This window comes from Etheostoma spectabile, chromosome 18, assembly GCF_008692095.1.
Source record: "Etheostoma spectabile isolate EspeVRDwgs_2016 chromosome 18, UIUC_Espe_1.0, whole genome shotgun sequence".
NCBI lineage: Eukaryota > Metazoa > Chordata > Actinopteri > Perciformes > Percidae > Etheostoma > Etheostoma spectabile.
Genome location: NC_045750.1, coordinates 1,523,746 through 1,539,097, shown reverse-complemented (window position 1 = coordinate 1,539,097; position 15,352 = coordinate 1,523,746). Strand labels below are relative to the sequence as shown.

At 39.2% G+C, this 15,352-nt stretch overlaps 1 protein-coding gene across 6 annotated transcripts in view; it reads right to left on the bottom strand.

Annotated features, from left to right (window-relative positions):
- Positions 1–15,352, bottom strand: part of fam184ab (family with sequence similarity 184 member Ab) — a 187,258-nt gene that overhangs the window by 30,231 nt on the left and 141,675 nt on the right. For all 6 annotated transcript variants that reach the window (XM_032543041.1, XM_032543045.1, XM_032543042.1 and 3 more), the window contains exons 15-16: positions 12,830–12,983; positions 10,903–11,030 (exon numbers count right to left, since the gene is read on the bottom strand). In XM_032543041.1, coding sequence (XP_032398932.1) covers positions 10,903–11,030; positions 12,830–12,983 — 282 coding nt within the window. The remainder of the gene's footprint in view (positions 1–10,902; positions 11,031–12,829; positions 12,984–15,352) is intronic.

The following is a 15,352-nucleotide window of genomic DNA, read 5'->3' as shown; positions in this document are numbered from 1 at the left end:
TATGGCAGTATAACAAATGAACTGGAACTAAAACTAAACCCGTTGTTGGGCAGAGCGTTTGAAACGCCACGGTTTCTTATTGACAGCACAAACTGGACCCATAATTACATGAGACAAAGTTGCACACTGGCTGTTAAATGCTGATAAACTGACAATGAGAGTTGATGAATAAACTGACAGTGAATGGTAATATTCATTTTCATTGACTCTCAAACAGTGAATCCTCATGAATACCAATCTATGATGTAGACTGGGCCACTCTTACTGTTCTCATGAATGCGCGGTATGGTTCCAATATGAATTACTATATGATTTATTACTAAAAGGGACACTTTGCAGGTTTTAATCCAGCTCTGTGTGGGCAGTGTTCATCTAAAAACACAGCCCACACTGCCATGACACAGAGCTGTATTTAAATTAGCAACATATCTCTTTAACCCTCATGTTGTCCACTGTGTTGAAAACGTAAAAAAAAGTGACAAACATTGAAAAAAAGCGTCAAAAGTGTTGAAAAAAGGGACAAAACCGTAAGAAAAAGTTAAAAACATCGATAAAAAGTGTTGATTTTGACGGGAAGACAACACAAGGGTGAAGGGCCACTGTAAAAAAGGCTTCGACAGAAGTGTTATGATTTTCTCTTAGAAATTCAATTTGGCAAAGTTATTGTTTTATAAGTGTTGCTGTGCTGGGGGGGGTAATGCAAAGCAACCTGCTACTGTTCTTACATGATATACTAAAAATCAAATTCATTTATAAAGGACAAAAACACAATTCCAGGAAAGCAGGTACTTGTCTGAATAACTAAGTCATGAATTATCATAGTTCTCCACATAACTGAATGATAAAGCAACTGTCCAAAAATGACTCACGACCCCCCACAGAGCTGCTCTTTTCTACTCAGCTTCACAGGGACACAAGATCTGTGTGTGTGTGTGTGTGTGTGTGTGTGTGTGTGTGTGTGTGTGTGTGTGTGGGGGGGGGGTGACCAATGCGTAGGTTCAATCAAACACCGACTCACATGAAGACCACATGCAGACTGCTCAAATAATGAGAAAATGCATGAACAACTCTCATGTCTTAAAGTTAAAAATAGATTTGTGTATTTGCTGTTTTTTTTTGTTTACATAACGTTATAATAAACAAACCACCTTTTACTTTATACACAAAACTATCCTTTAGTGCTGCTACACATCATGATCCAACGAGGTTTTATTTTACCTAAAGTGAAAACTAAATCAAATCGACGTTCAGTTAGGTACAGAGCAATGTGTATATGTGACTCTGTGTGTGGTGTGTGTGTGTGTGTGTGTGTGTGTGTGTGTGTGTGTGTGTGTGTGTGTGTGTGTGTGTTTGTAAATGGAGTTCTCGCCCAACAACTATCAAACAGAAGTCTCAGTATGGCTTTAAAAAATCATTTAAGACATATTTATTTCAAAGGAGTTAAATATTTAATATAAAATTAGTTTGTTATCGGGCTTTTGTTATCGTATTTCTTAAAATAGATTAATCTATTCGGAGTAGTGTCTTTTGTTTCATGTATTAATTGCGTTAACTGTAAGATTTACTTAGACTAAGATTTTTATTTTCAAATGTATGTCTGTGTGTGCAATGAAATGTCATAATGAGTATTGTGAAAGAAAAGATTGTAGGACCCCAGGAAGAAGAGCTTTTAGCTTCTGATGAAGCTAATGGGGATCCAAATAAAAACAAACAAACACACAAACTGCCTGACTTTACAATGCGTCCACTTTAATAGAGATGCTGCTTAAATGAGTGGCTCACCATATTCTAAAACCTGGCTTAACATTATAGTTTTTAAAGCTTCTTAAGATTTCAGTCCTGTTTGATGAAGAAGTCTTTAAGTTGTTGTTGTTTGTTGTGATACTGGAATGTGATGAATACCAGAATCATCAGCCTGTATAAAAACTATACCAAAATTAAATTGATCCCTCTAACTTAGGCCTGATATTCTTCTTATTCCTCAGTGCCATAGAGCTCCACTGTTGTTCATATTAATAACTGTGAGCCACGCTGTTGCACTGGGTGACATGTTCCTTAATTATGATGAACATGGACACCAGAGGACCAAATGTGGATTAATCCCTGGGTGAAAACACTCCCCAACAACACACTATTAACTCCTGTTTGGGTCATGTTTCATAAAAACTACAGCACCCAGCTGTGTGAGAAAATAACAGAGCAATTTTTAACAAATGAGACTAAGCATGTGCAAGTTTTGTTGTTTATAAAGATGTATAACTACAGCGGGGACCAGTGGACTCGGGGCCACAGACAGACCAACCCTGAGCTTCTGGATACTTCTACACATATCAGATTACAAATGGAAATGTCAAACCAAAAAGTGCAAAGAAAGATAGACTCATGACAAATTAACTGAATATGTCTGAATCTGTCTTCACCAAAACCAGACACTAAAAACAAAATGGCGGACCCTATCTTGCACCTGGCGTAACGCATACAAAGCCCAATGCAAGTGTGCATGTTGGTCTTACAGGAGTTTTCAGGTGCATTCTGGCGTGCTGGTCTTCAGGTGAGGGTGTTCAGGTGCATTCTGCGTGCTTGGTCGTACAGGGAGGTGTTCAGGTGCATTCTGGGCATGCTGTTCTTACAGGGAGTGTGTTCAGGTGCATTCTGGGCGGTGCTGGTCTTACAGGGAGTGTGTTCAGGTGCATTCTGCGTGCTGGTCTTACAGGGAGGTGTGTTCAGGTGCATGTCGTTGCGTGTGGCTTACAGGGAGGTGTTTTTCAGGTGCATTCTGGGCGGCTGGTCTTACAGGGTGTGTTCAGTGCATTCTGGGCGTGCTGGTCTTACAGGTGTGGTTCCAGGTGCATTCTGGGCGTGCGTTCTTACAGGGAGTTTGTGTGTTCAGGTGCATTCTTGGGCGTGCTGGTCTTACAGGGAGGTGTGTTCAGGTGCATTCTGGGCGGGGGTCTTACAGGAGGTGTGTTCAGGTGCATTCTGGGGCGTGCTGGTCTTACAGGGAGGTGTGTTCAGGTGCATTCTGGGCGTGCTGTCTTACAGGGAGGTGTGTTCAGTCACTTCTGGCGTGCGGTATCTTACATAGGAGTGTGTTTTCCAGGTGCATTCTGGGCGTGCTGGTCTTACAAGGAGGTGTGTTCAGGTTCACTGGGAAGTAACCAACACTGTTGGTCCCTTTTACTCATTTTGCTGTGCAGGAAAGAACTTTGTTGGCATTATTAAAATTAAATTACTTCATTGGATTTCAAAGGTTTTTATCAGTTTTTTAACAGCTTTATCTTGTCGTTAGGATCCCTCAAAGGTGCCAAGTTGAGTTTTAAAATGCCCCCTACGATGGAAGCAGGGTGGGCCTTATTTGCCAAATTGATCATTATGATTAGAGACTTGAATGAAGAGGCAAAGGTGTGATGTGAAGCGGGACGTTTAACTCCATCAGACTCATATTAAGTATTGTCAGGTTATTGTCTACTAACGATCACCCACTCTGCAAACATGTCATTCCACGTGCCTCTATAACAATTTACGCCAAAGGCTGTGTTCATATATCCAGAAGCCATAATGTTGTGCAACAGCCTCATGGTCGTAACCGTCTGTCCCACTATCTGTCTCCATCTGAGTCTCTTTGCTGTCCATAAACCTCGCAGTGCAATTAAACACAATGGGGACAGGGCAAATTCATCTTTAACGACTCATTTACTCAATTTACTATCCATGTCGCCAAACTCCTGGCTTCATTAGGGGGATGAGAGAAGGCACAAAGGCACAAAGAAGAAGAAGAAGAAAAAGATGACAGCACAAAAGAAAAGAACAAAGAAGACAGAGCATCCATTTTCAGTGTATTCAGGATGATTTGACGTATGTGTTGCATGGGAACTTTATTTTAAATTACAGCAGATATCTCTGTTCGATGTTCACGTTCATGGCAGGAGACGGTGAGATAAAATTGCTTTACTGCTTTGTTAAATAAGCAAACAGAACTGTAAAAGGAGAATATGGAGAACATGTGCACCAGCTTTATTTTTTAGCTCTTTTGCCAGACATACCCTCTCTATATTCTCATTTTTAATTCTTTGAAAAATACATAAGGTTCTTCAAATATTTATCAAGGGGAGGACATTAGCGGCCAAATGTCTGGACTGAAATAGGGCGGGCTTTTCTGATCTACTGAAAATGGAAAAATGTATTAAAAGATGATGGGTGGAAATCACCTGGCTGGTATCCAGAGCAAAAGACAGCAGAACTCATTAGTACTACACTGGTTTTTTATAGAGTCCCTTTAAAGTAAACCTGTTTTTAAAGAGTTTCAAGGGACAATTGTAGCGTCACATCGTCTAAATGAGCATTCACGGGCCTTTAGTGTGTCAATAGTAGGATAGATCTACTGCCGCACACTGAATAATCCTCTGGATTAAAGCTTAAAGCTTTAGTACATCACTTTTTTTTTTATTAATGAATGTCTGTTACATTCAAGCCATTGTCAAATGAGGTGAGAAAAAGCTAATTAAGACTATCAGCTCCACACAACTCTCTCTGGATTCCTCAGCACGGCTATGTTCAGAAATCGGTGTCGCCTGGTGAAGATAATTACTTTTTCTGAGGAGTCCATTATGTTTTTTTTAATCCTCCGTGTCCTCCTTGGCTACTAGCAGCTGTGTCATTACTTGTAATTCCTCATGGGGGGGACACAAAAAACTGCGTAATCCAGCTTTAAACTGGGAATTTACAATTATTGTGGTCACTATTGAAATCACTATTATTTAACATGATAACTCATTGACTTTTGGTAAGATGCAATTACTGAATTTAAAAATGAAATGAAACAGAAAACATCTTTAACTTTGAAATTTCCCTCGATACTTTTCTCGAACTTTTGGAATTCCCCTTTAACCCTCGTGTTGTCTTCTCGTCAAAATGAAAATCAACTCTTTTAGTTGATGCTTTTTATTGATGTTTTTAACTTTTTCTTACATTTTTGTCCCTTTTTTAGACACTTTTTAAAATGTTTGTCACTTTTTTGACATTTAACACTACGTAACACTAACTTATTACCTTTAGTTTTACAGTTATTTGGGGAATTTATCGTCAATAAACCTCATTTATAGGAAATTATTCCTAATGTTTGAGTTAGAAAAGCAGAAGTAGGATTATTGAGACAAAATTAAAGGAATGGTGTTGATGATAATCACAGACTGGAATATGTCAACTTTTACTCAACACTATTTCAACAAACTTCACTTTGTTTACATGCTATAAAATAAATAGACCCAAATTATGAAAGTAGAGATGTGTACGTGCAAGAACGTTGGAATCAATCATGTTTTTGGGGAATTAAAAAGAACATTGTAGATAGGACAACATGAGGACAACATGGACAACATGAGGACAACATGAGGACACACATGCGGACAATGAGGCACAAGGCAATGGGGACAACATGAGGGCAACATGAGGGCAACATGAGCAACATGGGGAGGCACATGAGTGGCACACATGAGACAAACATGGGACAACATGAGGGCAACGAGACAACATGAGGAAAACATTGACAACATGAGGACAGGGCAACATGAGGGCAACATTGACAAATGAGGAACCCGAGCAAATGATGACACAGAGAAACATGATGACGCGGCAACATGCTAGGCAACATGGGGACAACAAGACACCACTGAGCGTCAACCATGGGGACAAATGGCAACATCGAGGACATGAAGGACAACAGGAACAACGAGTGGAACCAAATGCAGGGCAACTGAGACAACATGAGTGACAACATGAGTACAAACATGAACGACACACTGTGACAACAGAGAAAATAGGACACATGAGGCAACATGAGCATGACAACATAAGACACTAGGCAACCCAGAGGCCACATGGGAACATAGGTCAACGATGAGGACACAGACAAGATGAGGACAACATTAGTACAATGAACAACATGAGGCAACCATGTAGGACAACATGATTGCAAACATTATTCAACATAAGGACAACATATGACACATGATGGAAACAGGAGGCAACATGATGCGCACATAGACGAATGAAGACACCTGAGGAACACATGAGGACAACATGAGACAACATGAGGTAAGACAAGCACAAAATAAGAGTTTTTGTGATTGTAAATCCTAATTTATTAATCGCACAGCCCTGCGTGATCCATTTTTAAACATAAGTTCTCAATGAGTGACGGAGTCCCACATGAACAAACCAGTCTCTGCCGTAGTTTTGAGCAGTTACAGTTTTTTCAAATGAAACATTTCTGTAGGTTCTATAATTTCTATGTGCTCTCCTCACTAGGTGAAGTGGGATTTATTTGCCCCGGGTTTGCCTCTCAAACCCCTTCCAGTCCCCTCCAGCTTCCCACTGGAGGCTGTTGAAGCTGAAGCAGCCTGAGAGACACTACTCAGGGCAGACAGGAGCACTGCCCCCGCCTCGGCTTTATTCAGATTTTCATTTACAGTGAATATTTTACTAAAGAGATGCTGGAATTAACCCTTGTAGCTGTCTTCCCGTTGACCCGGCATATTTAAGTTCTCAAGGGTCAAGATTTTAAATTAAAACCACTAGACACTTTTGTCGCTTTTCTCAGTGCTTTTACAACATTTTGTCACTTTTATTTTATGTCTGTCAATTACTTCTGTGCTTTTGGACATTTTTGTTGTTGTTTATACCATGTTTTTGAAGGTTTCTCTGACATTTTTGTCACTATTTTCAATGTTTTGTCACTTTTCCCAAAGTTTTTTCTCAGTTTTTCTGATGTTTTTGTCGATTCTTTTCTGCGCTTTTTGGACATTTATTTTTTCTTCCATGTTTTTGTTTCCAAATACCATTAAATTGCATAAAACACCCAAATTAACCCAAGTCAAATCAGTAAAGATGCAGAAAAACTTACAAATCTAACATGAAGTATCACTAGCACAGTAACTGAAGATGATGACAGGCTGTGCATTAACAACCCAGAGGTTTACATTACATTTATAGTATATTTTGTTTGTTGAAAGCACAATAACCAATTTATATTATAAAACTAAACCTACGTCCTTGAAAGAAATATGTTTTCAGAGGCTTCAAAGTTTCTAGAATTTAATAAAGTATCTTGGCCACTACCAGGTCAGCGCTTTAATAAACAACTGGATCCGAATCCCAACTGCACAATTAATACAAAACAAATACGAGAGGGGAAAAACGAGACAAAAGAGACAGAGCATATAACATGCTTTGCATATATTGATAAAATAATAATAATTTCCAATTCAGAGAGAAAGAAACACTGTCAAAAACACTGAAAGCCACATCCAAAATAGAATAGTCTCATGGAAATAGAACAGATTAGATATCGGTCGTCAAGAGATGCTGATGATGGGATAATTGATCAGACAGCTCTGGGGGAGCAAACGAGTTAAGTCTCTCCAGGGAGACACACACACACACACACACACACACACACACACACACACACACACACACACACACACACACACCCTGCACTTCATCAGCCTCCTTCTCCCCGTCTGTTAAGTAATTGGAGGCATAACAACATTATTTAACACAGCGTGACAACTGTCTGCAGCTGAGCTCTTCAAGTCTGAGGACCCAACTCGGGAAGTTATGGTTTCTGTGGCATTAGGACTCCGAATTATCGGAATTAATGTAAACACAAATCCTCTGTCTTTGTTTCTGTCTCTAATGTTGCGCACGCAGCGTTTTGACCCAAAAGAAACTCCACTTGGTCAAAGCACAAAGGGAGTCAGATATGACTCGTAGCGGCAGATGGAGAAAGGACAGAGAGGTTGAAGTCACATTTAAATTAGGGAATCCAAACACTGACCTACAGTACATAACCTACGCGTTCACACACATAATACAACTGTAATGTTCCCAATTTAAATCCTTTGTTGCATGTCGTCCCGTCTCTATCTCCGCCCTCGCATTTTATGTTTGATTCTCTGCTGTGTCCAATCAAATGAAGTTAAAAATGCCCAAAATGTAAATCTAAAAGAAAAGAGGAAATGTTATGACCCTGGGGTTTGTGTTATGTCTCTCACCCTGCTATAGTAGGTGCTCTTCTACTACAGATAAGGGACACACCGGATTGGTTCAGCGGAGGTGATTGCTGTCTCCTGATTGGTCGCCAGGAGGACGGGAGCCATTATTAAACCCCATCAGACAAGATCTCTTCCCCTCTCTCTCTTCACTCTGCCATTTCCAAACAGTGCCTCTGTATACCTGCATGATAGCAGTGTGGTCGGAGTGAAAAGTCCTTTTTTGTTGTTACCTTTTTCCCCTGTTTTCCTTGTAGGAGTTTAGGTTAGAGTTTTGTCTTTTCTTTGTGTGTTGTTTTGGTTTAGGAAAGTTTAGGTGGCCTCTAGAGTTATTTTGTTTGTTATGTTGGGACCTCAACTCTATATTAAATAGAAACTACTACTTTGCAATTCTTTGTTCTGGCCTTGTTTGGGAGTGGGAAGAGTGTGTGTGTGTGGGGGGGGGGGGGCACACGTTATGTTGCGTCTCGGTTACCCCTAGACATTGGGACGTAACATAAATACATAACATATTCTAGGATATTTTACCAAAAGTATCAGTGTTCAGGCTGAATTGTTAATTTGGTTGATTTTGTAGGATGTAAAGAACATGGCATCTATTTCTTTAGGGCACCGTTGTCATCCGGTGCTTAACGCCGCCCAGGACGGCTGTGATTGGTTAAAAAAATACAAACAAGCCAGATCATTTTCCCTCTTTCCACAATAGAAACACCCCAGACCATACTCCAGTGCTGACACTATGCGGAGAAGATAAGTCTGGAAATGTGAGACTAGCAGATTTTTGATGTGTAAGCATGAAAATCATCTTAATTGATTTATTAATACTTAATAAATGCATTGGGAACACATCTATGGATATGTAAATATGTTCATTTTTTTAAAGCTCATCACTCAGAAGATCATGTAGCTTACTGAATTCTTATTATGTAAAAATGACCAATTTTAATTACAGGTTTCGTTCCCACTATCTGTATTTTCCTACATCCAGTGCAGATAGTTTACTCATAACAAATAAATAATGGGAATCTACTCAAAACGAAGCGTGTGTGCAGCAGGAGCGACTGAAACTGAAACCGTTTCCATTATATTTGCTGCAGCCTATTGACTGACGGGCAGTTCAGACTGTAACACTCGACTATTAGCCTTTATTGACTTCATATCGCCTTGGCAACTAAAGATGACAGGGACCGATGATGGAGTGTGTGTGTGTGTGTGTGTGTGGGGGGGGTATTGAAGACAACCAGCTGTGATTCTCTGCAAGAACATCTGTATCACAGGGCGATGGGAGAGGAACTCATGGTGTTGGGCGTAATTAGTCAGATTTACAGGAGACGCAAGAGGGTGGCGCCGGGGTGTGTGTGTGTGTGTGTGTGTGTGTGTGTGTGGTGTGTGTGTGTGTGTGTGTGTGTGGGTGTGGTGTGTGTGTTGTTATATGTGTGAGCCTGCGGCAGATGGTGTGAGGCCCTCTGGGTATCTAATTTCTATGTGACAGTCCGTTCGGCACAGGTAAATCTTTTTTTTTTTTTTTTTTTTTTATGAAAAATGTAAGCATCTAAACTACTTTCCTTTTATCTCTTGATGTATTTGTTTCTTTTAGTAAACACAATACTTGTTTTGTCTTTTAAATTTAAAAAAAAAAGTTTAAAAAAGATAAATAGCATGTCCTAGAGTCCAAGATGTCCAACTTGTTTTTTCACAGTACAACAGTACAATACCACACAAACACACACACACACACACACAAACACACACACACATCTAAATTGGTTGTCGATCCATTTTCTGTTGATCCATGTATCAATAAACCAATATCAGCACCAGCTCTGGCTAAAAATTATAATCCTGAAGAGTCTCATGAAATCCAGCCCGTTTTTTTCTGTGAAGTAGTTTTAATTGTTGGAGGCGGAGTACTGGATCCAAGCGTGCAGCATGTTATCCAGTACCATTTGATCTGATTAGTATCAGCCTCACTGCCGATTGGCCAATGTCTTTCCAACCCAACACTTCCTACTGCTGCTCCTTCACATTAAAAGCCTTCCACTGGTGAAACATGGGGGGGGCTTTTATTGTGAAGCAGTCACAGGAATTACACAATTAAGTATCAAATCGCTGTATCAACCTGAACTAAAATTTCCTGAATTAGAACTTTAAGCTTTAAAATCTCAATCCAAGCATCGGCTGTCAGCAGCTTAATTAGAGAAATATTAAACCGCGTGGTCCAGTTGTTATCAGTAAATCCTACATTAAGCGTATTATAGAATCACTTCCTTGGAGACTGTAGGTGAACGTGTTAGAGACAGAGTAATCGTGTGAAAGAAAGGTCCTGAACGTCTCACACGCTGTGCATTCACACTGTTTTTCAACATTTTGTCACTTTTTGTCAATTTCATCTATGCTTTTAGACATTTTTGTTATTGTTTTTACTAAGTTTTTGAAGCTTTCTCCAACATTTCTGTCACTGTTTTGACGTTTTCTCACTATTCCCAAAGTTATTTGTGACTTTTCCTGATGCTTTGCACATTTCTTTTTTCTCAACATTTTCCTTTCCCAAATACCATTAAACTGCATAAAACTTCAATGAACTCAAATGAAAGTAGTAAACTGATTCCCAAAAGGTCTTTGTCACTATTCCCAAAGTCATTTGTCACTTTTTCTGATGTCTTTTGGACATTTTGAAAGAAAGGTCCTGAACGTCCCCCACACTGTGGATTTATTCTAATCACACAATCTCAGTTGTGACTAGAAAGGCATTCATCACAGTAGCTTTGACAGAGCTTTCACGTGTGCAGCTGTGCATTTCTGATTTATATTCCTTCCCAGAGACGGTCCAGATGATGAACGGGTGTCCTACCTGGATCCGGTTGTTCTCCAGCGTTTTCTCCAGCTCCAGCTTGGCAGCAGCTGACTCCTGTTGGTGGGTTTGTCTCAGGTGTTCGATGGCGGATGCGTGGATGTGGTTCAGCTCTGACCGCAGAGAGGCTGATGGGGAAAGAGTTAATGAAAGAAAAGAACACAATGAATCATATTTAATTTGTATGGACCACATCACACGTGGAAATAAAGCTTGTTTCAGACTCAGTGATTTTAAAGCCTGTTTAAAAAAGCTTCCTGCAACATTTGTTCTGCTTGGCCATTAGATGCAAAAGCATTTTTCATTACAAAATCTTTTTTATACATTGCACATAAAGCCTGAGTGCTTTTACCCAAGTGGCCTTTAATCCTCACTTCAATGAACAACTGTCATTGTAAACAGCCCAGTGGTTTAGAGAAGCATATTGAGCGGGGACACACTATTCCTAGCTATCTATTTTATCGCAAGACAAATTCATAATGTCAGAATAAAAAAATGCGTCCACTGCAGTTTTTAAAATGACAGATACATGAGAAAAAAACATATTCACATACACTCTCACCTGAGCACACACATGTAGATACACACACATTCACACACACACAGAGAAGATGAAGGGAAGTAAGAGAAATTAAAGGTAATAAAAGGATGTCAGGATGTGGGAAGTGAGAGATAGATGGAGCAGCTCTCCAGTGTCAGGACCATGAGCAGAAGGTTAATGGATGGCATTAATCACAGCCCAGCACTGAACACGGGGGAAGATGGAGACTTCTTTTAGAGATGGGACTTTCTACCAATATTCTCATTGTTTAAACTGCAGTTGCTAAATCACATCATGTGGTATATAAAGACAGACAGCTGCAACATTAAAATGATAAAGACATAAATGCATCAATAATTATAATAATATAATATAATACATAGCAATCTGAATTGGGACCTTCTGAATAGTGAATACTTTTACAAAAGTATATCTATCTATCTATCTACAGTATATACATACAGTATATACATATATAGACACATATACACATTTATAGACACATATACACATATATACATATACACATATACATACATATACATGCATATACACATATACATACATATACACAGATATACATATACACATATACATACATATACACACATATACATATACATATATATATAATTTACAAAGGTAAAAGTATTCTTTATGCAGAATGTCCACATTCAGATTGATGTATTATATTATTGTATTGCATTGTATATTATTATTGTAATTATTTTTTTTCAAGATTATTTTTTGGGGCTTTTACCTTTATTAGATATCACAGTGAATAGACAGGAGGGGGGGGGGGGGAGAGATTCAAACCAGGGACTCTACATGGGCTGCACACTCTACTGGGTGAGCAAGAGGTCACCTCACCTCAAGTATTCTGATGCTAATACTTTTGTAGTCAAACAGAGTACTTCTACACTTGTATTTCTAGACATGAAGCCAACAATCGGAGTACTTCTTCCCCCGCTGCTCGTTATGTGGCCGTGACGGGGCATTACGCTGCCTCTTGTTGTAAAGGTTTGGCATTTTTCGAACCACTGTACGTTTTTGATATCCAACTGGGCAGGACCATGTGTACTTTTGTATGCATGACAAAGTTAACAGTCTTATATCCCTATTTACTACATGAAAGGATGGAGCTTTTACTTTTCAGTATCTTCTTTCAGTGTAACCTCAGTAAAATCCCTGGACCAAATTCCAGAACTGTGCATAATATTGTTGAAAAGGAAAATATGCGAAAAGGTCATGGGAGGGTGAATCTTTCTAATGCACACACGCGCGCACACACACACACACGCACACACACACACGCACACACACACACACACACACACACACACACACACACACACACACACACACACACTCACTCTAAGACCTTACCCAGCATGGCTTTGCCCTCGTCCTCCAGTTCAAAGCGCAGTGTTTGCAGCTCCTGCTCCGACTGCTGCTTCAGCGTCTCGATGCTCTGGCGGTGAGCCTCTCTGAGAGACTGCAGCTCTGCGTGGTGATGGTGGCGGAGGCGCTCCTCCAGCTCCTGATGGAGAGACGACAGGGGGAGGAAATGGGGTTGGGGTGGAGGAGGTATAGTGGAACAAAGGAGGACGAGAGAGGACAAAACAGAGAGTGGGAGGGAAAAAAATAGGGTGGAGAAAAAGAGGAAAGAGAGGGAGAAAATGAGGAACAATTGCGGATGAAAGGTTTAAGACGTAGCAGGAGATGATAGAGTGGGAGAGAAAAGTAAGAGAGATAAAGTGAAAATGGGGAAGAGTGGCAGGGAGAGATATGGAAGTGGTTTTAGTATTTATCATTTTTAAACCTCTATAAAGGGCTGAAGGAAAAACTGACCAATCATCACACACCGACTTAAAGTGCACTAAAACACCATCAAAGAAGAGAAGAGAAATATGGGTCTGCTGTGTAGTTACTGAGGAAAATAGAGGTATGATCAACTCTAATGTAAAAATACATTAAAAACCAGACTGTTCTCCCTCATATTTGGAAGATTTTTGGTTTTATGACTGCTGACCGTTTCAATGGATTCCAGTGCGACGGATCGACTGCGACAGAAATGAATTCAATGTCACTTTACCTTTGAGTTTTTAAGGATAAAAGAGGTGAAATTAACTCACTGTCCGAATGCACTTGTAAAATCGACCATTGTCACTTTTTCTCCAGTAGCTGTTGAGGAAAATAGAGGTTATGCTAATAATTAGGAGTATGATGGACAGGTGTTAATCACCATTATGTACTAAATTCTATTTGTGGAGGAAACAACATTTTGAAGTAAAGTGGGCGATTAATTCAGTTGTGTTCAGTCAGTTTCATCCAGCTGTTGTTGATCACAGTTTGGCTTTATTACAAGAATTTAACAAACAACGTAACAACATATTAGAATATTAGCAAAGAAGACTGACAAGCACTTTAATACATTAGCATCAGGCATTAGCACTGCTGACTGGAGGGCTGCCACAACACACACACACACACACACGCACACACACACACACACACACACACACACACACACACACACACACACACACACACACACACACGCGCTACCATTACACTGCTGGCAGTGGAACATTTACTCTGGCAGAAAGAGCGGTTGTTGACGCATGAGGAGCCACATTTTGTGCGTGAGTGTGGGAGTGTTTATAATAAAATATGGTTTGGCTTTATGGGAAACACATTGATAGGTGGAATATTCAGGCATGGAGGTTTTCAACTGTATTTAATCTATTCTAAGGATCTTCCACAGAAGGCTTAGTCTAGGCTTAATCTATTCTATGGGTATCTATCTGTTACCTATCTATTCTATGGGTATCTATCTATTCTATGGGTATATATCTATTATCTATCTATTATCTATCTATTCTATGGGTATCTATCTGTTACCTATCTATTCTATGGGTATCTATCTGTTACCTATCTATTCTATGGGTATCTATCTATTATCTATCTATTCTATGGGTATCTATCTGTTACCTATCTATTCTATGGGAATCTATCTATTATCTATCTATTCTATGGGTATCTATCTATTATCTATCTATTCTATGGGTATCTTATCTATTACCTATCTATTCTATGGTATCTATCTGTTACCTATCTATTCTAGGGTATCTATTTTATATATCTATTATGGGATCTATCTATTATCTATCTATTCTATGGGTATCTATCTGTTACCTCATCTATTCTATGGGTATCTATCTATTATCTATCTATTCTATGGGTATCTATCTATCTATCTATTATCTATGGGTTCTAGTCTGTTACCTATCTATTCTATGGGTATCTATCTGTTACACTATCTATTCTATGGGTATCTATCTATTACCTATCTATTCTATGGGTATCTATCTATTACCTATCTATCTAGGTATCTATCTATTACCTATTATTCTAGGGATCTATACTATTCTCTATCTATTCTATGGGTATCTATCTATATACTCATCTAGGTACTATCTATTCTATCTATTCTATGGGTATCTATCTGTACCTATCTATTCTATGGGTATTATCTGTTCTATCTATTCTATGGGTAATTATCTATACCTATCTATCTATTCTAGTGGGTATCTATCTGTTACCTATATATTCTAGGGGTTTATCTGTTTACTATCTTCTATGGGTATCTATCTATTATCTATCTATTCTATGGGTATCTATCTGTTATCTATCTATCTATTTGAAGGATTTTACAAATAAGGAGTGGTTTGAAGGTGACACTGTATCACATAAATAGTTGAACTGACATGTGTGAGGACAAGAAGAAAAGTATAAAAGAGGAGTTATTCTGATGTTCAGAGACACTTTGGATACATGCGTGTGTGTATGTGTGTGTGTGTGTGTGTGTGTGTGTGTACTCACGGTTATCTTCCTTGTTCAATAATT